Source organism: Pan paniscus, chromosome 17 (genome assembly GCF_029289425.2).
Source record: "Pan paniscus chromosome 17, NHGRI_mPanPan1-v2.0_pri, whole genome shotgun sequence".
In the NCBI taxonomy this organism is placed as follows: Eukaryota; Metazoa; Chordata; class Mammalia; order Primates; family Hominidae; genus Pan; species Pan paniscus.
This window is the reverse complement of record NC_073266.2, coordinates 64,478,159-64,505,639: the sequence shown is the minus strand read 5'-3', so window position 1 is coordinate 64,505,639 and position 27,481 is coordinate 64,478,159. Positions and strand designations below refer to the sequence as shown.

The 27,481-nt window shown below is 56.1% G+C and overlaps 4 protein-coding genes across 18 annotated transcripts in view; 3 read left to right on the top strand and 1 right to left on the bottom strand.

The window, feature by feature from the left end:
* KATNAL2 (katanin catalytic subunit A1 like 2) overlaps window positions 1-27,481 on the bottom strand; it is a 298,323-nt gene that overhangs the window by 131,954 nt on the left and 138,888 nt on the right. The window lies entirely within an intron of this gene.
* On the top strand, window positions 1,416-3,053 carry LOC129394569 (elongin-A3-like). The gene has a single exon (XM_055102399.1). The coding sequence runs from the start codon at window positions 1,416-1,418 to the stop codon at window positions 3,051-3,053; it is 1,638 nt and encodes a 545-aa protein (XP_054958374.1).
* Window positions 7,337-14,886, top strand: LOC130540970 (uncharacterized). The gene is made up of 5 exons (XM_057300393.2): window positions 7,337-8,935; window positions 11,968-12,045; window positions 12,150-12,286; window positions 12,992-13,148; window positions 13,225-14,886. Exons 1-5 carry the CDS (start codon window positions 7,337-7,339, stop codon window positions 14,884-14,886), a joined length of 3,633 nt encoding a protein of 1,210 aa, XP_057156376.2.
* Window positions 19,162-26,716, top strand: LOC130540969 (uncharacterized). Its single transcript, XM_057300392.2, has 4 exons — window positions 19,162-20,760; window positions 23,983-24,116; window positions 24,822-24,978; window positions 25,055-26,716. Exons 1-4 carry the CDS (start codon window positions 19,162-19,164, stop codon window positions 26,714-26,716), a joined length of 3,552 nt encoding a protein of 1,183 aa, XP_057156375.2.

Sequence of the window (27,481 nt, the reverse complement as noted above, 5' to 3'; positions counted from 1 at the left end):
CAAACCGTGGCACCAATATCAGCTGCAGGCCAGAGCAAGCCTTTCCGAGGAGATTTTAAACAACCGGTGGGAGCAAGATCCTGAAGCATTTCTTCCAAGATTGGTCACAGGAGATGAAACCTGGCTCTACCGGCAGGATCCTGAAGACCAAGCACGAAGCCATGGCTACCAAGAGGTGGCAGTGCTCCAGTCGAAGCTGCAGAGGAGCAGTCAAGAGCAGAGGTCATGGCAACCGTTGCGGGGGGGGGGGGATGCTAGAGGGATTCTGCTGGTTGACTTTCTGCAGGGCCAAACCCTGATCACATCTGCTCGCTAGCAGAGCGTTTTCAGAAAGTTAGCCAAAGCTGGAGCGAAGAAGGTCCCCACCAGAGAGTTCTTCTCCACCACGACAGTGTTCCTGATCATGCCTTTCTTCGAACAAGGGCAGCTGGGCAAGACTTGCCATGGGAAACCGTGAGGCGTCCACCTCACAGTCCTGATTTGGCGCCTGCTGACTTCTCTTTGTTTCCTTGTCTTGGAAAACCTGTAAGGGGCACCCAGTTTTCTTCAGTTAACAATGGAAAAGAGATTGCATGGAAATAGTTAAATTCCCAGGACCCTGGGGGCTTTAGGGATGGGCTAGACGGCGGGGAAAAGACACCGCTTCCAGAAGGGTCTTGATGTTGATGGAGCCGAGGTTGAGGAGTAAAATACGCCTTTTTCCTCTTTCTCCCTTAATCCCACTTTTCTACCAAGGTTTCCAAGTCCCCTCACACAACGTCAATCCCAGGTAAAGAGCTGTCATCCTCTGTTGGTTCCTCTTCCTACGATTCTGTCTTGCGGTGTTGTTATTTTCGCTTTTACTCCCAAGAAGATACTCTCTCTGTCTTTTGGAATCCACAGATGTGGAAGCTGGGAACATGGAGGGCCAACGGTAGAACTCAGTGGGGTGTGTCCAGGCTGCAATTAACCTAATGAACCTGCGGGGCACAGCAGTCCACCAGGCGTGGACCGTCCCGATTGGCTGCATTGGGCTGAAGGAATGAATTCCTATCGGGGCGGGGCAGCCCAGGGGCCCAGGGGGTCAGGGCTTGAGCACTGGGTGGGCCCGGGACTGGCTATATAAGGCCGGGCTCTGGCAGCGGAGCTTCACTCCGCCTTGGACGGCGCACCGCACAGGTCACTCCAGGCTGCGGCTGCACATCCCGAGGAACAGAAGCGGGCCTGCTCAGCTGTCTGCAAGGACCGGCGTTCCGGACCAAGTGGCCCGCTGCTCCGAGGACCCAGCTCGCTCCAGGCTGTGACTCCACATCCCGAGGTCGCTGCCTGGCGACCGGTCAGCGAGGACCGGCCACCCCAGACTGCCTGTGCCGCCGCCCCGAGCTCGGACAGAGCCGCGACCGTGAGGACAGCGACGCCTGCACAGCTCTGGCGAGATGGCGGCAGGGTCCACTACGCTGCCCGCAGTGGAGAAGCTGCAGGTGCGTCTGGCCACTAAGACGGACCCGAAAAAGCTAGAGAAATATTTGCAGAAACTCTCCGCCTTGCCCATGACGGCAGACATCCTGGCGGAGACTGGAATCAGAAAGACGGTGAAGCGCCTGCGGAAGCACCAGCACGTGGGCGACTTTGCCAGAGACTTGGCGGCCCGGTGGAAGAAGCTGGTGCTCGTGGACCGAAACACCGGGCCTGACCCACAGGACCCTGAGGAGAGCGCTTCCCGACAGCGCTTCGGGGAGGCTCTTCAGGACCGGGGAAAGGCCTGGGGCTTCCCAGAAAACGCGACGGCCCCCAGGAGCCCATCTCACAGCCCTGAGCACAGACGGACAGCACGCACAACACCTCCGGGGCAACAGAGACCTCACCCGAGGTCTCCCAGTCGCGAGCCCAGAGCCGAGAGAAAGCGCCCCAGAATGGCCCCAGCTGATTCCGGCCCCCATCGGGACCCTCCAACGCGCACCGCTCCCCTCCCGATGCCCGAGGGCCCTGAGCCCGCTGTGCCCGGGGAGCAACCCGGGAGAGGCCACGCTCACGCCGCTCAGGGTGGGCCTCCGCCGGGTCAAGGCTGCCAGGGCCAACCCCAGGGGGAAGCGGTGGGGAGCCACAGCAAGGGGCACAAACCGTCCCGAGGGGCTTCGGCTCAGAAATCGCCTCCTGTCCAGGAAAGCCAGTCAGAGAGGCTGCAGGCGGCCGGCGCCGATTCCGCCGGGCCGAAAACGGTGCCCAGCCATGTCTTCTCAGAGCTCTGGGACCCCTCAGAGGCCTGGATGCAGGCCAACTACGATCTGCTGTCCGCTTTTGAGGCCATGACCTCCCAGGCAAACCCAGAAGCACTCTCCGCGCCAACGCTCCAGGAGGAAGCTGCTTTCCCTGGACGCAGAGTGAACGCTAAGATGCCGGTGTACTCGGGCTCCAGGCCTGCCTGCCAGCTCCAGGTGCCGACGCTGCGCCAGCAGTGCCTCCGGGTGCCTAGGAACAATCCGGACGCCCTCGGCGACGTGGAAGGGGTCCCCTACTCGGTTCTTGAACCCGTTCTGGAAGGGTGGACGCCCGATCAGCTCTACCGCACAGAGAAAGACAATCCCGCACTCGCTCGAGAGACAGATGAATTATGGAGGATTCATTGTCTCCGGGACTTCAAGGAAGAAAAGCCACGGGAGCACGAGTCTTGGCGGGAGCTGTACCTGCGGCTTCGGGACGCCCGAGAGCAGCGGCTGCGAGTAGTGACCACGAAAATCCGATCCGCACGTGAAAACAAACCCAGCGGCCGACAGACAAAGATGATCTGTTTCAACTCTGTGGCCAAGACGCCTTATGATGCTTCCAGGAGTCAAGAGGAGTCTGCAGGAGCCGCTGACCCCCGAAATGGAGACATCGAGCCAGCCCCCAAGCCCGCAGGAAGCAGCCAGGCTCCCTCCGGACTCGGGGACGGCGACGGCGGCAGCATTAGCGGCGGCAGCAGCAATCAGCACGCGGCGCCCGCGGACAAAACCCGAAAACAGGCTGCCAAGAAAGTGGCCCCGCTGATGGCCAAGGCAATTCGAGACTACAAGGGAAGATTCTCCCGACGATAAACTCAGGACTTGCCTTACACATAAAATCTGGGGGGAGGAGGGCCAATGCAAAGTCAATGCGGGTTGGGGAACGAAACTTCCGACGGACACCAGAACCCTTGGCTTGGTGCAAAGTTCAGCCTCCCAATCCTGCAGGTGTCAAGTGCTGGCCCTGCGATTTTTGCCTCCCACACCCAGCCACTGCCTCCCTGCTTGGAGGACACCTCAGAATTCAGAAGATTTTATGAACGCATTCGGATCAATTCCACTTTGGTGGTTCACTGATCGTCTTTTAAATAACGCCCTAGTTGCAATCACAAATCAGGTACAAGATGTGAGATTCCCTTTCGTCTTTTTTCCTTTCTTTTGAAACCATCCAGTACATAAGGAAGGACTTCTTAGACACAAACTCTCAATCCATCAGTTGACACTGATAACTCCGACTACGCAAAATGATTTCTTGCTGTTGGTGTTTTCTTTTAGAGAAAAGGCCGGGCATGATCCTGTAATCGTCAGCCATCCTCCTCTGGGAGGCCGAGGAAAGCAGATCGCTGCAGCCCAGGAGGTGGAGAACAGGCTGGGCCAAACGGAGAAACCCCGTCTCCACAAAAGATACCAAAATGAGCCCGGCGTGGTGGCACGGCCCCTGTGGTCCCAGCTTCTTAGAGGGCTGAGGTGGCAGGATCGCCTGAGCTGGGCAAGCGGAGGCTGCAGTGACCCTTCCTCATTCCACTGCACTCCAGCCGGGGTGACACAAGCGGAGCACATCTCAAAGAAACCTGCTGTTTATTTGAAGAGAGGAACTCTTGGATTTCATACATAAATGCTAACAACTGTTACGTTCCTTAAGTCAAACTACTTTTACTAAGCACCGCAAAGAATCAATCCCAATCTTTTCACCCAGAACCCCTGTGAAAGAATGGCGACACCTTAATCAGCTTCTTTAGGTTCTCGATCAGGAAGTCTAAACCTGCCAATCAGAGTTTCTAATTACCGTGAGATGACCGGGTTAACTACCCTGAGTTCACCTCCTACGAGCTCCTGCAAGCTTTGGTGAAAGTTTGCATTCTAACTCAGGGCATTTGTTGGCTTCACGTGGGCTGCTAATGACAGGTCCGTGTGCCAGATACGACACACACACATACACACAAAGAAAGACACACGCACACACACGCACGCACGCATAAGCACGCACGCATAAGCAGGCACACGCACGCGCACACACACACACACACCATTAAGTAAACTTGGTTCTTAGGCGTTACCGACAGTGAGGGGTAGAGAGAGAAATAGAAAGACCTAAGCCGCAAGGCAAAACCCAGCAAGGGCAGCAGAAGAGATCAAAGTCCTGTGCCCTTGGCTGTCAGCAGAGTGGGTGCTGGGAAGCTTCTGGAAGCAGGCACCTGAGTGGATGCCGGTGCACGTGAAAAGAGGCCTTCAAGCCTGAAGAGCACGTAAGGAGCCAGAACAGGGTGCCACAGAGATACTACCCTTAAGGAAGGCAGAAAAGCATTCGTTCCGGGGAAGGGGACATAATCCAATCAAGCGACCCTGTGAAACTCAGACATGTCCGGGCACGGTGACTCACGCCTCTATTCCCATCGCTTTGGGAGGTGGAGGCCGGCGGACCCCCTGAGGTGCGGAGTTGCAGACCAGCCTGACCAGCATGAGGAAATCCGGTCTCTTCTAAAAAGACGAAACTCGGTTGGGCTTGCTGGCGAGCGCCTGTAATCCCAGCTACTCAGGGGGCTGAGACAGGAGAATCGCTTGAACCCGGGAGGCCGAGTTTGCAGTGAGCCCAGATCCCACCATTGCGCTCCAGCCTGGACATCAAAAGCCAAACTCCGTCTCAAATTAAAAACACAAAACCTCAGAAAAGCTTCCCCAGCAAGGGCCAGAGACAACGCCGGTCTCTATTTCTTGACAGCAATTCAAGAGAGAATCTCGGGTGGCTTGCAAAACTCACAAGAGAGCAGAATATCCTCCCCAAGGCAGAGAAGCCACACGCTCTTTCTGGAGGTGGAGTAGCCACCGATCACCGTGCAGCCCCTCCCCACTCCCAGCCAGAAACCCCAGCCCCTCGGAACCAAATCCACTGGCAACAACCTTTCTTCCTGGAAAACGCTTCCCCTGCCAAAATGGAAAACAAACATGATACAAGCAAACGCAACTCAAAACACAAACACAAGGAAACAATCCGAGCAAGCTCTAGCCCCTCATAGCTCATCGATGCCCCCACTGGCATGCTACTGAAAACAGCGGCTGCACCCATTAAACTCATTCATTACTGGAGAACGAGACAAACCTTAGCAGATCCCTGCTCCCACAGCGACAATCCCGCTCGAAAACACAGAAAGGAAACAACCCCCGCACAAAATATAAATCTACCCCAGATCGAATTCAGCATCAACCTAAGGATCCTGCTGTAACATTACCACACTGACCCAGGACAGCTCAATTCTCTTCCCACCTGTTTACAAGATAAACCTCATTCAGGGAGCTCTGGAAGCATCGCCAGTATTGCACTACGATCCTCTTCGTGAGGCAGCTGGAAGTCTGGAAACACAGCAAATTTATTTATTTCTCTACACAACACGGAGGGTAATTCTCAGAAAAGGCTTAACACCCGAATCCCCATTCCCCGATTCTCAGGCTATAACGATTATCTGTCTGCGGAAGAAACACACACACACACACACACACACACACACACACACACACACACACACACACTGAGAGAGAGAGAGAGAGAAAGTCACGTGAGAATGTAAACATTAAGCGAAATCGCCGCTGACAGCAGAAACAATAGCCGACACCATAGACACTTCAAATGGTTCTGTTTTCCTCATTTGGACTGACAGGTGAGAGTGGAACTCGGCTGCCCAAACCGTGGCACCAATATCAGCTGCAGGCCAGAGCAAGCCTTTCCGAGGAGATTTTAAACAACCGGTGGGAGCAAGATCCTGAAGCATTTCTTCCAAGATTGGTCACAGGAGATGAAACCTGGCTCTACCGGCAGGATCCTGAAGACCAAGCACGAAGCCATGGCTACCAAGAGGTGGCAGTGCTCCAGTCGAAGCTGCAGAGGAGCAGTCAAGAGCAGAGGTCATGGCAACCGTTGCGGGGGGGGCGGGGGGGGGATGCTAGAGGGATTCTGCTGGTTGACTTTCTGCAGGGCCAAACCCTGATCACATCTGCTCGCTAGCAGAGCGTTTTCAGAAAGTTAGCCAAAGCTGGAGCGAAGAAGGTCCCCACCAGAGAGTTCTTCTCCACCACGACAGTGTTCCTGATCATGCCTTTCTTCGAACAAGGGCAGCTGGGCAAGACTTGCCATGGGAAACCGTGAGGCGTCCACCTCACAGTCCTGATTTGGCGCCTGCTGACTTCTCTTTGTTTCCTTGTCTTGGAAAACCTGTAAGGGGCACCCAGTTTTCTTCAGTTAACAATGGAAAAGAGATTGCATGGAAATAGTTAAATTCCCAGGACCCTGGGGGCTTTAGGGATGGGCTAGACGGCGGGGAAAAGACACCGCTTCCAGAAGGGTCTTGATGTTCATGGAGCCGAGGTTGAGGAGTAAAATACGCCTTTTTCCTCTTTCTCCCTTAATCCCACTTTTCTACCAAGGTTTCCAAGTCCCCTCACACAACGTCAATCCCAGGTAAAGAGCTGTCATCCTCTGTTGGTTCCTCTTCCTACGATTCTGTCTTGCGGTGTTGTTATTTTCGCTTTTACTCCCAAGAAGATACTCTCTCTGTCTTTTGGAATCCACAGATGTGGAAGCTGGGAACATGGAGGGCCAACGGTAGAACTCAGTGGGGTGTGTCCAGGCTGCAATTAACCTAATGAACCTGCGGGGCACAGCAGTCCACCAGGCGTGGACCGTCCCGATTGGCTGCGTTGGGCTGAAGGAATGAATTCCTATCGGGGCGGGGCAGCCCAGGGGCCCAGGGGGTCAGGGCTTGAGCACTGGGTGGGCCCGGGACTGGCTATATAAGGCCGGGCTCTGGCAGCGGAGCTTCACTCCGCCTTGGACGGCGCACCGCACAGGTCACTCCAGGCTGCGGCTGCACATCCCGAGGAACAGAAGCGGGCCTGCTCAGCTGTCTGCAAGGACCGGCGTTCCGGACCAAGTGGCCCGCTGCTCCGAGGACCCAGCTCGCTCCAGGCTGTGACTCCACATCCCGAGGTCGCTGCCTGGCGACCGGTCAGCGAGGACCGGCCACCCCAGACTGCCTGTGCCGCCGCCCCGAGCTCGGACAGAGCCGCGACCGTGAGGACAGCGACGCCTGCACAGCTCTGGCGAGATGGCGGCAGGGTCCACTACGCTGCCCGCAGTGGAGAAGCTGCAGGTGCGTCTGGCCACTAAGACGGACCCGAAAAAGCTAGAGAAATATTTGCAGAAACTCTCCGCCTTGCCCATGACGGCAGACATCCTGGCGGAGACTGGAATCAGAAAGACGGTGAAGCGCCTGCGGAAGCACCAGCACGTGGGCGACTTTGCCAGAGACTTGGCGGCCCGGTGGAAGAAGCTGGTGCTCGTGGACCGAAACACCGGGCCTGACCCACAGGACCCTGAGGAGAGCGCTTCCCGACAGCGCTTCGGGGAGGCTCTTCAGGACCGGGGAAAGGCCTGGGGCTTCCCAGAAAACGCGACGGCCCCCAGGAGCCCATCTCACAGCCCTGAGCACAGACGGACAGCACGCACAACACCTCCGGGGCAACAGAGACCTCACCCGAGGTCTCCCAGTCGCGAGCCCAGAGCCGAGAGAAAGCGCCCCAGAATGGCCCCAGCTGATTCCGGCCCCCATCGGGACCCTCCAACGCGCACCGCTCCCCTCCCGATGCCCGAGGGCCCTGAGCCCGCTGTGCCCGGGGAGCAACCCGGGAGAGGCCACGCTCACGCCGCTCAGGGTGGGCCTCTGCCGGGTCAAGGCTGCCAGGGCCAACCCCAGGGGGAAGCGGTGGGGAGCCACAACAAGGGGCACAAACCGTCCCGAGGGGCTTCGGCTCAGAAATCGCCTCCTGTCCAGGAAAGCCAGTCAGAGAGGCTGCAGGCGGCCGGCGCCGATTCCGCCGGGCCGAAAACGGTGCCCAGCCATGTCTTCTCAGAGCTCTGGGACCCCTCAGAGGCCTGGATGCAGGCCAACTACGATCTGCTGTCCGCTTTTGAGGCCATGACCTCCCAGGCAAACCCAGAAGCACTCTCCGCGCCAACGCTCCAGGAGGAAGCTGCTTTCCCTGGACGCAGAGTGAACGCTAAGATGCCGGTGTACTCGGGCTCCAGGCCTGCCTGCCAGCTCCAGGTGCCGACGCTGCGCCAGCAGTGCCTCCGGGTGCCTAGGAACAATCCGGACGCCCTCGGCGACATGGAAGGGGTCCCCTACTCGGTTCTTGAACCCGTTCTGGAAGGGTGGACGCCCGATCAGCTCTACCGCACAGAGAAAGACAATCCCGCACTCGCTCGAGAGACAGATGAATTATGGAGGATTCATTGTCTCCGGGACTTCAAGGAAGAAAAGCCACGGGAGCACGAGTCTTGGCGGGAGCTGTACCTGCGGCTTCGGGACGCCCGAGAGCAGCGGCTGCGAGTAGTGACCACGAAAATCCGATCCGCACGTGAAAACAAACCCAGCGGCCGACAGACAAAGATGATCTGTTTCAACTCTGTGGCCAAGACGCCTTATGATGCTTCCAGGAGGCAAGAGGAGTCTGCAGGAGCCGCTGACCCCCGAAATGGAGACATCGAGCCAGCCCCCAAGCCCGCAGGAAGCAGCCAGGCTCCCTCCGGACTCGGGGACGGCGACGGCGGCAGCATTAGTGGCGGCAGCAGCAATCAGCACGCGGCGCCCGCGGACAAAACCCGAAAACAGGCTGCCAAGAAAGTGGCCCCGCTGATGGCCAAGGCAATTCGAGACTACAAGGGAAGATTCTCCCGACGATAAACTCAGGACTTGCCTTACACATAAAATCTGGGGGGAGGAGGGCCAATGCAAAGTCAATGCGGGTTGGGGAACGAAACTTCCGACGGACACCAGAACCCTTGGCTTGGTGCAAAGTTCAGCCTCCCAATCCTGCAGGTGTCAAGTGCTGGCCCTGCGATTTTTGCCTCCCACACCCAGCCACTGCCTCCCTGCTTGGAGGACACCTCAGAATTCAGAAGATTTTATGAATGCATTCGGATCAATTCCACTTTGGTGGTTCACTGATCGTCTTTTAAATAACGCCCTAGTTGCAATCACAAATCAGGTACAAGATGTGAGATTCCCTTTCGTCTTTTTTCCTTTCCTTTGAAATCATCCAGTACATAAGGAAGGACTTCTTAGACACAAACTCTCAATCCATCAGTTGACACTGATAACTCCGACTACGCAAAATGATTTCTGCTGTTGGTGTTTTCTTTTAGAGAAAAGGCCGGGCATGATCCTGTAATCGTCAGCCATCCTCCTCTGGGAGGCCGAGGAAAGCAGATCGCTGCAGCCCAGGAGGTGGAGAACAGGCTGGGCCAAACGGAGAAACCCCGTCTCCACAAAAGATACCAAAATGAGCCCGGCGTGGTGGCACGGCCCCTGTGGTCCCAGCTTCTTAGAGGGCTGAGGTGGCAGGATCGCCTGAGCTGGGCAAGCGGAGGCTGCAGTGACCCTTCCTCATTCCACTGCACTCCAGCCGGGGTGACACAAGCGGAGCACATCTCAAAGAAACCTGCTGTTTATTTGAAGAGAGGAACTCTTGGATTTCATACATAAATGCTAACAACTGTTACGTTCCTTAAGTCAAACTACTTTTACTAAGCACCGCAAAGAATCAATCCCAATCTTTTCACCCAGAACCCCTGTGAAAGAATGGCGACACCTTAATCAGCTTCTTTAGGTTCTCAATCAGGAAGTCTAAACCTGCCAATCAGAGTTTCTAATTACCGTGAGATGACCGGGTTAACTACCCTGAGTTCACCTCCTACGAGCTCCTGCAAGCTTTGGTGAAAGTTTGCATTCTAACTCAGGGCATTTGTTGGCTTCATGTGGGCTGCTAATGACAGGTCCGTGTGCCAGATACGACACACACACATACACACAAAGAAAGACACACGCACACACACGCACACACACGCACGCATGCATAAGCACGCACACATAAGCACGCACACGCACGCGCACACACACACACCATTAAGTAAACTTGGTTCTTAGGCGTTACCGACAGTGAGGGGTAGAGAGAGAAATAGAAAGACCTAAGCCACAAGGCAAAACCCAGCAAGGGCAGCAGAAGAGATCAAAGTCCTGTGCCCTTGGCTGTCAGCAGAGTGGGTGCTGGGAAGCTTCTGGAAGCAGGCACCTGAGTGGATGCCGGTGCACGTGAAAAGAGGCCTTCAAGCCTGAAGAACACGTAAGGAGCCAGAACAGGGTGCCACAGAGATACTACCCTTAAGGAAGGCAGAAAAGCATTCGTTCCGGGGAAGGGGACATAATCCAATCAAGCGACCCTGTGAAACTCAGACATGTCCGGGCACGGTGACTCACGCCTCTATTCCCATCGCTTTGGGAGGTGGAGGCCGCCGGACCCCCTGGGGTGCGGAGTTGCAGACCAGCCTGACCAGCATGAGGAAATCCGGTCTCTTCTAAAAAGACGAAACTCGGTTGGGCTTGCTGGCGAGCGCCTGTAATCCCAGCTACTCAGGGGGCTGAGACAGGAGAATCGCTTGAACCCGGGAGGCCGAGTTTGCAGTGAGCCCAGATCCCACCATTGCACTCCAGCCTGGACATCAAAAGCCAAACTCCGTCTCAAATTAAAAACACAAAACCTCAGAAAAGCTTCCCCAGCAAGGGCCAGAGACAACGCCGGTCTCTATTTCTTGACAGCAATTCAAGAGAGAATCTCGGGTGGCTTGCAAAACTCACAAGAGAGCAGAATATCCTCCCCAAGGCAGAGAAGCCACACGCTCTTACTGGAGGTGGAGTAGCCACCGATCACCGTGCAGCCCCTCCCCACTCCCAGCCAGAAACCCCAGCCCCTCGGAACCAAATCCACTGGCAACAACCTTTCTTCCTGGAAAACGTTTCCCCCGCCAAAATGGAAAACAAACATGATACAAGCAAACGCAACTCAAAACACAAACACAAGGAAACAATCCGAGCAAGCTCTAGCCCCTCATAGCTCATCGATGCCCCCACTGGCATGCTACTGAAAACAGCGGCTGCACCCATTAAACTCATTCATTACTGGAGAATGAGACAAACCTTAGCAGATCCCTGCTCCCACAGCGACAATCCCGCTCGAAAACACAGAAAGGAAACAACCCCCGCACAAAATATAAATCTACCCCAGATAGAATTCAGCATCAACCTAAGGATCCTGCTGTAACATAACTACACTGACCCAGGACAGCTCAATTCTCTTCCCACCTGTTTACAAGATAAACCTCATTCAGGGAGCTCTGGAAGCAGCGCCAGTATTGCACTACGATCCTCTTCGTGAGGCACCTGGAAGTCTGGAAACACAGCAAATTTATTTATTTCTCTACACAACACGGAGGGTAATTCTCAGAAAAGGCTTAACACCCGAATCCCCATTCCCCGATTCTCAGGCTATAACGATTATCTTTCTGGGGAAGAAACACACACACACACACACACACACACACACACACACACACACACTGAGAGAGAGAGAGAGAAAGTCACGTGAGAATGTAAACATTAAGCGAAATCGCCGCTGACAGCAGAAACAATAGCCGACACCATAGACACTTCAAATGGTTCTGTTTTCCTCATTTGGACTGAAAGGTGAGAGTGGAACTCGGCTGCCCAAACCGTGGCACCAATATCAGCTGCAGGCCAGAGCAAGCCTTTCCGAGGAGATTTTAAACAACCGGTGGGAGCAAGATCCTGAAGCATTTCTTCCAAGATTGGTCACAGGAGATGAAACCTGGCTCTACCGGCAGGATCCTGAAGACCAAGCACGAAGCCATGGCTACCAAGAGGTGGCAGTGCTCCAGTCGAAGCTGCAGAGGAGCAGTCAAGTGCAGAGGTCATGGCAACCGTTGCGGGGGGGGGGGGGGATGCTAGAGGGATTCTGCTGGTTGACTTTCTGCAGGGCCAAACCCTGATCACATCTGCTCGCTAGCAGAGCGTTTTCAGAAAGTTAGCCAAAGCTGGAGCGAAGAAGGTCCCCACCAGAGAGTTCTTCTCCACCACGACAGTGTTCCTGATCATGCCTTTCTTCGAACAAGGGCAGCTGGGCAAGACTTGCCATGGGAAACCGTGAGGCGTCCACCTCACAGTCCTGATTTGGCGCCTGCTGACTTCTCTTTGTTTCCTTGTCTTGGAAAACCTGTAAGGGGCACCCAGTTTTCTTCAGTTAACAATGGAAAAGAGATTGCATGGAAATAGTTAAATTCCCAGGACCCTGGGGGCTTTAGGGATGGGCTAGACGGCGGGGAAAAGACACCGCTTCCAGAAGGGTCTTGATGTTCATGGAGCCGAGGTTGAGGAGTAAAATACGCCTTTTTCCTCTTTCTCCCTTAATCCCACTTTTCTACCAAGGTTTCCAAGTCCCCTCACACAATGTCAATCCCAGGTAAAGAGCTGTCATCCTCTGTTGGTTCCTCTTCCTACGATTCTGTCTTGCGGTGTTGTTATTTTCGCTTTTACTCCCAGGAAGATACTCTCTCTGTCTTTTGGAATCCACAGATGTGGAAGCTGGGAACATGGAGGGCCAACGGTAGAACTCAGTGGGGTGTGTCCAGGCTGCAATTAACCTAATGAACCTGCGGGGCACAGCAGTCCACCAGGCGTGGACCGTCCCGATTGGCTGCATTGGGCTGAAGGAATGAATTCCTATCGGGGCGGGGCAGCCCAGGGGCCCAGGGGGTCAGGGCTTGAGCACTGGGTGGGCCCGGGACTGGCTATATAAGGCCGGGCTCTGGCAGCGGAGCTTCACTCCGCCTTGGACGGCGCACCGCACAGGTCACTCCAGGCTGCGGCTGCACATCCCGAGGAACAGAAGCGGGCCTGCTCAGCTGTCTGCAAGGACCGGCGTTCCGGACCAAGTGGCCCGCTGCTCCGAGGACCCAGCTCGCTCCAGGCTGTGACTCCACATCCCGAGGTCGCTGCCTGGCGACCGGTCAGCGAGGACCGGCCACCCCAGACTGCCTGTGCCGCCGCCCCGAGCTCGGACAGAGCCGCGACCGTGAGGACAGCGACGCCTGCACAGCTCTGGCGAGATGGCGGCAGGGTCCACTACGCTGCCCGCAGTGGAGAAGCTGCAGGTGCGTCTGGCCACTAAGACGGACCCGAAAAAGCTAGAGAAATATTTGCAGAAACTCTCCGCCTTGCCCATGACGGCAGACATCCTGGCGGAGACTGGAATCAGAAAGACGGTGAAGCGCCTGCGGAAGCACCAGCACGTGGGCGACTTTGCCAGAGACTTGGCGGCCCGGTGGAAGAAGCTGGTGCTCGTGGACCGAAACACCGGGCCTGACCCACAGGACCCTGAGGAGAGCGCTTCCCGACAGCGCTTCGGGGAGGCTCTTCAGGACCGGGGAAAGGCCTGGGGCTTCCCAGAAAACGCGACGGCCCCCAGGAGCCCATCTCACAGCCCTGAGCACAGACGGACAGCACGCACAACACCTCCGGGGCAACAGAGACCTCACCCGAGGTCTCCCAGTCGCGAGCCCAGAGCCGAGAGAAAGCGCCCCAGAATGGCCCCAGCTGATTCCGGCCCCCATCGGGACCCTCCAACGCGCACCGCTCCCCTCCCGATGCCCGAGGGCCCTGAGCCCGCTGTGCCCGGGGAGCAACCCGGGAGAGGCCACGCTCACGCCGCTCAGGGTGGGCCTCTGCCGGGTCAAGGCTGCCAGGGCCAACCCCAGGGGGAAGCGGTGGGGAGCCACAGCAAGGGGCACAAACCGTCCCGAGGGGCTTCGGCTCAGAAATCGCCTCCTGTCCAGGAAAGCCAGTCAGAGAGGCTGCAGGCGGCCGGCGCCGATTCCGCCGGGCCGAAAACGGTGCCCAGCCATGTCTTCTCAGAGCTCTGGGACCCCTCAGAGGCCTGGATGCAGGCCAACTACGATCTGCTGTCCGCTTTTGAGGCCATGACCTCCCAGGCAAACCCAGAAGCACTCTCCGCGCCAACGCTCCAGGAGGAAGCTGCTTTCCCTGGACGCAGAGTGAACGCTAAGATGCCGGTGTACTCGGGCTCCAGGCCTGCCTGCCAGCTCCAGGTGCCGACGCTGCGCCAGCAGTGCCTCCGGGTGCCTAGGAACAATCCGGACGCCCTCGGCGACGTGGAAGGGGTCCCCTACTCGGTTCTTGAACCCGTTCTGGAAGGGTGGACGCCCGATCAGCTCTACCGCACAGAGAAAGACAATCCCGCACTCGCTCGAGAGACAGATGAATTATGGAGGATTCATTGTCTCCGGGACTTCAAGGAAGAAAAGCCACGGGAGCACGAGTCTTGGCGGGAGCTGTACCTGCGGCTTCGGGACGCCCGAGAGCAGCGGCTGCGAGTAGTGACCACGAAAATCCGATCCGCACGTGAAAACAAACCCAGCGGCCGACAGACAAAGATGATCTGTTTCAACTCTGTGGCCAAGACGCCTTATGATGCTTCCAGGAGGCAAGAGGAGTCTGCAGGAGCCGCTGACCCCCGAAATGGAGACATCGAGCCAGCCCCCAAGCCCGCAGGAAGCAGCCAGGCTCCCTCCGGACTCGGGGACGGCGACGGCGGCAGCATTAGCGGCGGCAGCAGCAATCAGCACGCGGCGCCCGCGGACAAAACCCGAAAACAGGCTGCCAAGAAAGTGGCCCCGCTGATGGCCAAGGCAATTCGAGACTACAAGGGAAGATTCTCCCGACGATAAACTCAGGACTTGCCTTACACATAAAATCTGGGGGGAGGAGGGCCAATGCAAAGTCAATGCGGGTTGGGGAACGAAACTTCCGACGGACACCAGAACCCTTGGCTTGGTGCAAAGTTCAGCCTCCCAATCCTGCAGGTGTCAAGTGCTGGCCCTGCGATTTTTGCCTCCCACACCCAGCCACTGCCTCCCTGCTTGGAGGACACCTCAGAATTCAGAAGATTTTATGAACGCATTCGGATCAATTCCACTTTGGTGGTTCACTGATCGTCTTTTAAATAACGCCCTAGTTGCAATCACAAATCAGGTACAAGATGTGAGATTCCCTTTCGTCTTTTTTCCTTTCTTTTGAAACCATCCAGTACATAAGGAAGGACTTCTTAGACACAAACTCTCAATCCATCAGTTGACACTGATAACTCCGACTACGCAAAATGATTTCTTGCTGTTGGTGTTTTCTTTTAGAGAAAAGGCCGGGCATGATCCTGTAATCGTCAGCCATCCTCCTCTGGGAGGCCGAGGAAAGCAGATCGCTGCAGCCCAGGAGGTGGAGAACAGGCTGGGCCAAACGGAGAAACCCCGTCTCCACAAAAGATACCAAAATGAGCCCGGCGTGGTGGCACGGCCCCTGTGGTCCCAGCTTCTTAGAGGGCTGAGGTGGCAGGATCGCCTGAGCTGGGCAAGCGGAGGCTGCAGTGACCCTTCCTCATTCCACTGCACTCCAGCCGGGGTGACACAAGCGGAGCACATCTCAAAGAAACCTGCTGTTTATTTGAAGAGAGGAACTCTTGGATTTCATACATAAATGCTAACAACTGTTACGTTCCTTAAGTCAAACTACTTTTACTAAGCACCGCAAAGAATCAATCCCAATCTTTTCACCCAGAACCCCTGTGAAAGAATGGCGACACCTTAATCAGCTTCTTTAGGTTCTCGATCAGGAAGTCTAAACCTGCCAATCAGAGTTTCTAATTACCGTGAGATGACCGGGTTAACTACCCTGAGTTCACCTCCTACGAGCTCCTGCAAGCTTTGGTGAAAGTTTGCATTCTAACTCAGGGCATTTGTTGGCTTCACGCGGGCTGCTAATGACAGGTCCGTGTGCCAGATACGACACACACACATACACACAAAGAAAGACACACGCACACACACGCACGCACGCATAAGCACGCACGCATAAGCAGGCACACGCACGCGCACACACACACACACACCATTAAGTAAACTTGGTTCTTAGGCGTTACCGACAGTGAGGGGTAGAGAGAGAAATAGAAAGACCTAAGCCGCAAGGCAAAACCCAGCAAGGGCAGCAGAAGAGATCAAAGTCCTGTGCCCTTGGCTGTCAGCAGAGTGGGTGCTGGGAAGCTTCTGGAAGCAGGCACCTGAGTGGATGCCGGTGCACGTGAAAAGAGGCCTTCAAGCCTGAAGAACACGTAAGGAGCCAGAACAGGGTGCCACAGAGATACTACCCTTAAGGAAGGCAGAAAAGCATTCGTTCCGGGGAAGGGGACATAATCCAATCAAGCGACCCTGTGAAACTCAGACATGTCCGGGCACGGTGACTCACGCCTCTATTCCCATCGCTTTGGGAGGTGGAGGCCGGCGGACCCCCTGAGGTGCGGAGTTGCAGACCAGCCTGACCAGCATGAGGAAATCCGGTCTCTTCTAAAAAGACGAAACTCGGTTGGGCTTGCTGGCGAGCGCCTGTAATCCCAGCTACTCAGGGGGCTGAGACAGGAGAATCGCTTGAACCCGGGAGGCCGAGTTTGCAGTGAGCCCAGATCCCACCATTGCACTCCAGCCTGGACATCAAAAGCCAAACTCCGTCTCAAATTAAAAACACAAAACCTCAGAAAAGCTTCCCCAGCAAGGGCCAGAGACAACGCCGGTCTCTATTTCTTGACAGCAATTCAAGAGAGAATCTCGGGTGGCTTGCAAAACTCACAAGAGAGCAGAATATCCTCCCCAAGGCAGAGAAGCCACACGCTCTTTCTGGAGGTGGAGTAGCCACCGATCACCGTGCAGCCCCTCCCCACTCCCAGCCAGAAACCCCAGCCCCTCGGAACCAAATCCACTGGCAACAACCTTTCTTCCTGGAAAACGCTTCCCCTGCCAAAATGGAAAACAAACATGATACAAGCAAACGCAACTCAAAACACAAACACAAGGAAACAATCCGAGCAAGCTCTAGCCCCTCATAGCTCATCGATGCCCCCACTGGCATGCTACTGAAAACAGCGGCTGCACCCATTAAACTCATTCATTACTGGAGAACGAGACAAACCTTAGCAGATCCCTGCTCCCACAGCGACAATCCCGCTCGAAAACACAGAAAGGAAACAACCCCCGCACAAAATATAAATCTACCCCAGATAGAATTCAGCATCAACCTAAGGATCCTGCTGTAACATTACCACACTGACCCAGGACAGCTCAATTCTCTTCCCACCTGTTTACAAGATAAACCTCATTCAGGGAGCTCTGGAAGCATCGCCAGTATTGCACTACGATCCTCTTCGTGAGGCAGCTGGAAGTCTGGAAACACAGCAAATTTATTTATTTCTCTACACAACACGGAGGGTAATTCTCAGAAAAGGCTTAACACCCGAATCCCCATTCCCCGATTCTCAGGCTATAACGATTATCTGTCTGCGGAAGAAACACACACACACACACACACACACACACACACACACACACACTGAGAGAGAGAGAGAGAGAGAAAGTCACGTGAGAATGTAAACATTAAGCGAAATCGCCGCTGACAGCAGAAACAATAGCCGACACCATAGACACTTCAAATGGTTCTGTTTTCCTCATTTGGACTGAAAGGTGAGAGTGGAACTCGGCTGCCCAAACCGTGGCACCAATATCAGCTGCAGGCCAGAGCAAGCCTTTCCGAGGAGATTTTAAACAACCGGTGGGAGCAAGATCCTGAAGCATTTCTTCCAAGATTGGTCACAGGAGATGAAACCTGGCTCTACCGGCAGGATCCTGAAGACCAAGCACGAAGCCATGGCTACCAAGAGGTGGCAGTGCTCCAGTCGAAGCTGCAGAGGAGCAGTCAAGAGCAGAGGTCATGGCAACCGTTGCGGGGGGGGCGGGGGGGGGATGCTAGAGGGATTCTGCTGGTTGACTTTCTGCAGGGCCAAACCCTGATCACATCTGCTCGCTAGCAGAGCGTTTTCAGAAAGTTAGCCAAAGCTGGAGCGAAGAAGGTCCCCACCAGAGAGTTCTTCTCCACCACGACAGTGTTCCTGATCATGCCTTTCTTCGAACAAGGGCAGCTGGGCAAGACTTGCCATGGGAAACCGTGAGGCGTCCACCTCACAGTCCTGATTTGGCGCCTGCTGACTTCTCTTTGTTTCCTTGTCTTGGAAAACCTGTAAGGGGCACCCAGTTTTCTTCAGTTAACAATGGAAAAGAGATTGCATGGAAATAGTTAAATTCCCAGGACCCTGGGGGCTTTAGGGATGGGCTAGACGGCGGGGAAAAGACACCGCTTCCAGAAGGGTCTTGATGTTGATGGAGCCGAGGTTGAGGAGTAAAATACGCCTTTTTCCTCTTTCTCCCTTAATCCCACTTTTCTACCAAGGTTTCCAAGTCCCCTCACACAACGTCAATCCCAGGTAAAGAGCTGTCATCCTCTGTTGGTTCCTCTTCCTACGATTCTGTCTTGCGGTGTTGTTATTTTCGCTTTTACTCCCAAGAAGATACTCTCTCTGTCTTTTGGAATCCACAGATGTGGAAGCTGGGAACATGGAGGGCCAACGGTAGAACTCAGTGGGGTGTGTCCAGGCTGCAATTAACCTAATGAACCTGCGGGGCACAGCAGTCCACCAGGCGTGGACCGTCCCGATTGGCTGCGTTGGGCTGAAGGAATGAATTCCTATCGGGGCGGGGCAGCCCAGGGGCCCAGGGGGTCAGGGCTTGAGCACTGGGTGGGCCCGGGACTGGCTATATAAGGCCGGGCTCTGGCAGCGGAGCTTCACTCCGCCTTGGACGGCGCACCGCACAGGTCACTCCAGGCTGCGGCTGCACATCCCGAGGAACAGAAGCGGGCCTGCTCAGCTGTCTGCAAGGACCGGCGTTCCGGACCAAGTGGCCCGCTGCTCCGAGGACCCAGCTCGCTCCAGGCTGTGACTCCACATCCCGAGGTCGCTGCCTGGCGACCGGTCAGCGAGGACCGGCCACCCCAGACTGCCTGTGCCGCCGCCCCGAGCTCGGACAGAGCCGCGACCGTGAGGACAGCGACGCCTGCACAGCTCTGGCGAGATGGCGGCAGGGTCCACTACGCTGCCCGCAGTGGAGAAGCTGCAGGTGCGTCTGGCCACTAAGACGGACCCGAAAAAGCTAGAGAAATATTTGCAGAAACTCTCCGCCTTGCCCATGACGGCAGACATCCTGGCGGAGACTGGAATCAGAAAGACGGTGAAGCGCCTGCGGAAGCACCAGCACGTGGGCGACTTTGCCAGAGACTTGGCGGCCCGGTGGAAGAAGCTGGTGCTCGTGGACCGAAACACCGGGCCTGACCCACAGGACCCTGAGGAGAGCGCTTCCCGACAGCGCTTCGGGGAGGCTCTTCAGGACCGGGGAAAGGCCTGGGGCTTCCCAGAAAACGCGACGGCCCCCAGGAGCCCATCTCACAGCCCTGAGCACAGACGGACAGCACGCACAACACCTCCGGGGCAACAGAGACCTCACCCGAGGTCTCCCAGTCGCGAGCCCAGAGCCGAGAGAAAGCGCCCCAGAATGGCCCCAGCTGATTCCGGCCCCCATCGGGACCCTCCAACGCGCACCGCTCCCCTCCCGATGCCCGAGGGCCCTGAGCCCGCTGTGCCCGGGGAGCAACCCGGGAGAGGCCACGCTCACGCCGCTCAGGGTGGGCCTCTGCCGGGTCAAGGCTGCCAGGGCCAACCCCAGGGGGAAGCGGTGGGGAGCCACAGCAAGGGGCACAAACCGTCCCGAGGGGCTTCGGCTCAGAAATCGCCTCCTGTCCAGGAAAGCCAGTCAGAGAGGCTGCAGGCGGCCGGCGCCGATTCCGCCGGGCCGAAAACGGTGCCCAGCCATGTCTTCTCAGAGCTCTGGGACCCCTCAGAGGCCTGGATGCAGGCCAACTACGATCTGCTGTCCGCTTTTGAGGCCATGACCTCCCAGGCAAACCCAGAAGCACTCTCCGCGCCAACGCTCCAGGAGGAAGCTGCTTTCCCTGGACGCAGAGTGAACGCTAAGATGCCGGTGTACTCGGGCTCCAGGCCTGCCTGCCAGCTCCAGGTGCCGACGCTGCGCCAGCAGTGCCTCCGGGTGCCTAGGAACAATCCGGACGCCCTCGGCGACGTGGAAGGGGTCCCCTACTCGGTTCTTGAACCCGTTCTGGAAGGGTGGACGCCCGATCAGCTCTACCGCACAGAGAAAGACAATCCCGCACTCGCTCGAGAGACAGATGAATTATGGAGGATTCATTGTCTCCGGGACTTCAAGGAAGAAAAGCCACGGGAGCACGAGTCTTGGCGGGAGCTGTACCTGCGGCTTCGGGACGCCCGAGAGCAGCGGCTGCGAGTAGTGACCACGAAAATCCGATCCGCACGTGAAAACAAACCCAGCGGCCGACAGACAAAGATGATCTGTTTCAACTCTGTGGCCAAGACGCCTTATGATGCTTCCAGGAGGCAAGAGGAGTCTGCAGGAGCCGCTGACCCCCGAAATGGAGACATCGAGCCAGCCCCCAAGCCCGCAGGAAGCAGCCAGGCTCCCTCCGGACTCGGGGACGGCGACGGCGGCAGCATTAGCGGCGGCAGCAGCAATCAGCACGCGGCGCCCGCGGACAAAACCCGAAAACAGGCTGCCAAGAAAGTGGCCCCGCTGATGGCCAAGGCAATTCGAGACTACAAGGGAAGATTCTCCCGACGATAAACTCAGGACTTGCCTTACACATAAAATCTGGGGGGAGGAGGGCCAATGCAAAGTCAATGCGGGTTGGGGAACGAAACTTCCGACGGACACCAGAACCCTTGGCTTGGTGCAAAGTTCAGCCTCCCAATCCTGCAGGTGTCAAGTGCTGGCCCTGCGATTTTTGCCTCCCACACCCAGCCACTGCCTCCCTGCTTGGAGGACACCTCAGAATTCAGAAGATTTTATGAACGCATTCGGATCAATTCCACTTTGGTGGTTCACTGATCGTCTTTTAAATAACGCCCTAGTTGCAATCACAAATCAGGTACAAGATGTGAGATTCCCTTTCGTCTTTTTTCCTTTCTTTTGAAACCATCCAGTACATAAGGAAGGACTTCTTAGACACAAACTCTCAATCCATCAGTTGACACTGATAACTCCGACTACGCAAAATGATTTCTTGCTGTTGGTGTTTTCTTTTAGAGAAAAGGCCGGGCATGATCCTGTAATCGTCAGCCATCCTCCTCTGGGAGGCCGAGGAAAGCAGATCGCTGCAGCCCAGGAGGTGGAGAACAGGCTGGGCCAAACGGAGAAACCCCGTCTCCACAAAAGATACCAAAATGAGCCCGGCGTGGTGGCACGGCCCCTGTGGTCCCAGCTTCTTAGAGGGCTGAGGTGGCAGGATCGCCTGAGCTGGGCAAGCGGAGGCTGCAGTGACCCTTCCTCATTCCACTGCACTCCAGCCGGGGTGACACAAGCGGAGCACATCTCAAAGAAACCTGCTGTTTATTTGAAGAGAGGAACTCTTGGATTTCATACATAAATGCTAACAACTGTTACGTTCCTTAAGTCAAACTACTTTTACTAAGCACCGCAAAGAATCAATCCCAATCTTTTCACCCAGAACCCCTGTGAAAGAATGGCGACACCTTAATCAGCTTCTTTAGGTTCTCGATCAGGAAGTCTAAACCTGCCAATCAGAGTTTCTAATTACCGTGAGATGACCGGGTTAACTACCCTGAGTTCACCTCCTACGAGCTCCTGCAAGCTTTGGTGAAAGTTTGCATTCTAACTCAGGGCATTTGTTGGCTTCACGCGGGCTGCTAATGACAGGTCCGTGTGCCAGATACGACACACACACATACACACAAAGAAAGACACACGCACACACACGCACGCACGCATAAGCACGCACGCATAAGCAGGCACACGCACGCGCACACACACACACACACCATTAAGTAAACTTGGTTCTTAGGCGTTACCGACAGTGAGGGGTAGAGAGAGAAATAGAAAGACCTAAGCCGCAAGGCAAAACCCAGCAAGGGCAGCAGAAGAGATCAAAGTCCTGTGCCCTTGGCTGTCAGCAGAGTGGGTGCTGGGAAGCTTCTGGAAGCAGGCACCTGAGTGGATGCCGGTGCACGTGAAAAGAGGCCTTCAAGCCTGAAGAGCACGTAAGGAGCCAGAACAGGGTGCCACAGAGATACTACCCTTAAGGAAGGCAGAAAAGCATTCGTTCCGGGGAAGGGGACATAATCCAATCAAGCGACCCTGTGAAACTCAGACATGTCCGGGCACGGTGACTCACGCCTCTATTCCCATCGCTTTGGGAGGTGGAGGCCGGCGGACCCCCTGAGGTGCGGAGTTGCAGACCAGCCTGACCAGCATGAGGAAATCCGGTCTCTTCTAAAAAGACGAAACTCGGTTGGGCTTGCTGGCGAGCGCCTGTAATCCCAGCTACTCAGGGGGCTGAGACAGGAGAATCGCTTGAACCCGGGAGGCCGAGTTTGCAGTGAGCCCAGATCCCACCATTGCACTCCAGCCTGGACATCAAAAGCCAAACTCCGTCTCAAATTAAAAACACAAAACCTCAGAAAAGCTTCCCCAGCAAGGGCCAGAGACAACGCCGGTCTCTATTTCTTGACAGCAATTCAAGAGAGAATCTCGGGTGGCTTGCAAAACTCACAAGAGAGCAGAATATCCTCCCCAAGGCAGAGAAGCCACACGCTCTTTCTGGAGGTGGAGTAGCCACCGATCACCGTGCAGCCCCTCCCCACTCCCAGCCAGAAACCCCAGCCCCTCGGAACCAAATCCACTGGCAACAACCTTTCTTCCTGGAAAACGCTTCCCCTGCCAAAATGGAAAACAAACATGATACAAGCAAACGCAACTCAAAACACAAACACAAGGAAACAATCCGAGCAAGCTCTAGCCCCTCATAGCTCATCGATGCCCCCACTGGCATGCTACTGAAAACAGCGGCTGCACCCATTAAACTCATTCATTACTGGAGAACGAGACAAACCTTAGCAGATCCCTGCTCCCACAGCGACAATCCCGCTCGAAAACACAGAAAGGAAACAACCCCCGCACAAAATATAAATCTACCCCAGATAGAATTCAGCATCAACCTAAGGATCCTGCTGTAACATTACCACACTGACCCAGGACAGCTCAATTCTCTTCCCACCTGTTTACAAGATAAACCTCATTCAGGGAGCTCTGGAAGCATCGCCAGTATTGCACTACGATCCTCTTCGTGAGGCAGCTGGAAGTCTGGAAACACAGCAAATTTATTTATTTCTCTACACAACACGGAGGGTAATTCTCAGAAAAGGCTTAACACCCGAATCCCCATTCCCCGATTCTCAGGCTATAACGATTATCTGTCTGCGGAAGAAACACACACACACACACACACACACACACACACACACACACACACACTGAGAGAGAGAGAGAGAGAGAAAGTCACGTGAGAATGTAAACATTAAGCGAAATCGCCGCTGACAGCAGAAACAATAGCCGACACCATAGACACTTCAAATGGTTCTGTTTTCCTCATTTGGACTGAAAGGTGAGAGTGGAACTCGGCTGCCCAAACCGTGGCACCAATATCAGCTGCAGGCCAGAGCAAGCCTTTCCGAGGAGATTTTAAACAACCGGTGGGAGCAAGATCCTGAAGCATTTCTTCCAAGATTGGTCACAGGAGATGAAACCTGGCTCTACCGGCAGGATCCTGAAGACCAAGCACGAAGCCATGGCTACCAAGAGGTGGCAGTGCTCCAGTCGAAGCTGCAGAGGAGCAGTCAAGAGCAGAGGTCATGGCAACCGTTGCGGGGGGGGCGGGGGGGGGATGCTAGAGGGATTCTGCTGGTTGACTTTCTGCAGGGCCAAACCCTGATCACATCTGCTCGCTAGCAGAGCGTTTTCAGAAAGTTAGCCAAAGCTGGAGCGAAGAAGGTCCCCACCAGAGAGTTCTTCTCCACCACGACAGTGTTCCTGATCATGCCTTTCTTCGAACAAGGGCAGCTGGGCAAGACTTGCCATGGGAAACCGTGAGGCGTCCACCTCACAGTCCTGATTTGGCGCCTGCTGACTTCTCTTTGTTTCCTTGTCTTGGAAAACCTGTAAGGGGCACCCAGTTTTCTTCAGTTAACAATGGAAAAGAGATTGCATGGAAATAGTTAAATTCCCAGGACCCTGGGGGCTTTAGGGATGGGCTAGACGGCGGGGAAAAGACACCGCTTCCAGAAGGGTCTTGATGTTGATGGAGCCGAGGTTGAGGAGTAAAATACGCCTTTTTCCTCTTTCTCCCTTAATCCCACTTTTCTACCAAGGTTTCCAAGTCCCCTCACACAACGTCAATCCCAGGTAAAGAGCTGTCATCCTCTGTTGGTTCCTCTTCCTACGATTCTGTCTTGCGGTGTTGTTATTTTCGCTTTTACTCCCAAGAAGATACTCTCTCTGTCTTTTGGAATCCACAGATGTGGAAGCTGGGAACATGGAGGGCCAACGGTAGAACTCAGTGGGGTGTGTCCAGGCTGCAATTAACCTAATGAACCTGCGGGGCACAGCAGTCCACCAGGCGTGGACCGTCCCGATTGGCTGCGTTGGGCTGAAGGAATGAATTCCTATCGGGGCGGGGCAGCCCAGGGGCCCAGGGGGTCAGGGCTTGAGCACTGGGTGGGCCCGGGACTGGCTATATAAGGCCGGGCTCTGGCAGCGGAGCTTCACTCCGCCTTGGACGGCGCACCGCACAGGTCACTCCAGGCTGCGGCTGCACATCCCGAGGAACAGAAGCGGGCCTGCTCAGCTGTCTGCAAGGACCGGCGTTCCGGACCAAGTGGCCCGCTGCTCCGAGGACCCAGCTCGCTCCAGGCTGTGACTCCACATCCCGAGGTCGCTGCCTGGCGACCGGTCAGCGAGGACCGGCCACCCCAGACTGCCTGTGCCGCCGCCCCGAGCTCGGACAGAGCCGCGACCGTGAGGACAGCGACGCCTGCACAGCTCTGGCGAGATGGCGGCAGGGTCCACTACGCTGCCCGCAGTGGAGAAGCTGCAGGTGCGTCTGGCCACTAAGACGGACCCGAAAAAGCTAGAGAAATATTTGCAGAAACTCTCCGCCTTGCCCATGACGGCAGACATCCTGGCGGAGACTGGAATCAGAAAGACGGTGAAGCGCCTGCGGAAGCACCAGCACGTGGGCGACTTTGCCAGAGACTTGGCGGCCCGGTGGAAGAAGCTGGTGCTCGTGGACCGAAACACCGGGCCTGACCCACAGGACCCTGAGGAGAGCGCTTCCCGACAGCGCTTCGGGGAGGCTCTTCAGGACCGGGGAAAGGCCTGGGGCTTCCCAGAAAACGCGACGGCCCCCAGGAGCCCATCTCACAGCCCTGAGCACAGACGGACAGCACGCACAACACCTCCGGGGCAACAGAGACCTCACCCGAGGTCTCCCAGTCGCGAGCCCAGAGCCGAGAGAAAGCGCCCCAGAATGGCCCCAGCTGATTCCGGCCCCCATCGGGACCCTCCAACGCGCACCGCTCCCCTCCCGATGCCCGAGGGCCCTGAGCCCGCTGTGCCCGGGGAGCAACCCGGGAGAGGCCACGCTCACGCCGCTCAGGGTGGGCCTCTGCCGGGTCAAGGCTGCCAGGGCCAACCCCAGGGGGAAGCGGTGGGGAGCCACAGCAAGGGGCACAAACCGTCCCGAGGGGCTTCGGCTCAGAAATCGCCTCCTGTCCAGGAAAGCCAGTCAGAGAGGCTGCAGGCGGCCGGCGCCGATTCCGCCGGGCCGAAAACGGTGCCCAGCCATGTCTTCTCAGAGCTCTGGGACCCCTCAGAGGCCTGGATGCAGGCCAACTACGATCTGCTGTCCGCTTTTGAGGCCATGACCTCCCAGGCAAACCCAGAAGCACTCTCCGCGCCAACGCTCCAGGAGGAAGCTGCTTTCCCTGGACGCAGAGTGAACGCTAAGATGCCGGTGTACTCGGGCTCCAGGCCTGCCTGCCAGCTCCAGGTGCCGACGCTGCGCCAGCAGTGCCTCCGGGTGCCTAGGAACAATCCGGACGCCCTCGGCGACGTGGAAGGGGTCCCCTACTCGGTTCTTGAACCCGTTCTGGAAGGGTGGACGCCCGATCAGCTCTACCGCACAGAGAAAGACAATCCCGCACTCGCTCGAGAGACAGATGAATTATGGAGGATTCATTGTCTCCGGGACTTCAAGGAAGAAAAGCCACGGGAGCACGAGTCTTGGCGGGAGCTGTACCTGCGGCTTCGGGACGCCCGAGAGCAGCGGCTGCGAGTAGTGACCACGAAAATCCGATCCGCACGTGAAAACAAACCCAGCGGCCGACAGACAAAGATGATCTGTTTCAACTCTGTGGCCAAGACGCCTTATGATGCTTCCAGGAGGCAAGAGGAGTCTGCAGGAGCCGCTGACCCCCGAAATGGAGACATCGAGCCAGCCCCCAAGCCCGCAGGAAGCAGCCAGGCTCCCTCCGGACTCGGGGACGGCGACGGCGGCAGCATTAGCGGCGGCAGCAGCAATCAGCACGCGGCGCCCGCGGACAAAACCCGAAAACAGGCTGCCAAGAAAGTGGCCCCGCTGATGGCCAAGGCAATTCGAGACTACAAGGGAAGATTCTCCCGACGATAAACTCAGGACTTGCCTTACACATAAAATCTGGGGGGAGGAGGGCCAATGCAAAGTCAATGCGGGTTGGGGAACGAAACTTCCGACGGACACCAGAACCCTTGGCTTGGTGCAAAGTTCAGCCTCCCAATCCTGCAGGTGTCAAGTGCTGGCCCTGCGATTTTTGCCTCCCACACCCAGCCACTGCCTCCCTGCTTGGAGGACACCTCAGAATTCAGAAGATTTTATGAACGCATTCGGATCAATTCCACTTTGGTGGTTCACTGATCGTCTTTTAAATAACGCCCTAGTTGCAATCACAAATCAGGTACAAGATGTGAGATTCCCTTTCGTCTTTTTTCCTTTCTTTTGAAACCATCCAGTACATAAGGAAGGACTTCTTAGACACAAACTCTCAATCCATCAGTTGACACTGATAACTCCGACTACGCAAAATGATTTCTTGCTGTTGGTGTTTTCTTTTAGAGAAAAGGCCGGGCATGATCCTGTAATCGTCAGCCATCCTCCTCTGGGAGGCCGAGGAAAGCAGATCGCTGCAGCCCAGGAGGTGGAGAACAGGCTGGGCCAAACGGAGAAACCCCGTCTCCACAAAAGATACCAAAATGAGCCCGGCGTGGTGGCACGGCCCCTGTGGTCCCAGCTTCTTAGAGGGCTGAGGTGGCAGGATCGCCTGAGCTGGGCAAGCGGAGGCTGCAGTGACCCTTCCTCATTCCACTGCACTCCAGCCGGGGTGACACAAGCGGAGCACATCTCAAAGAAACCTGCTGT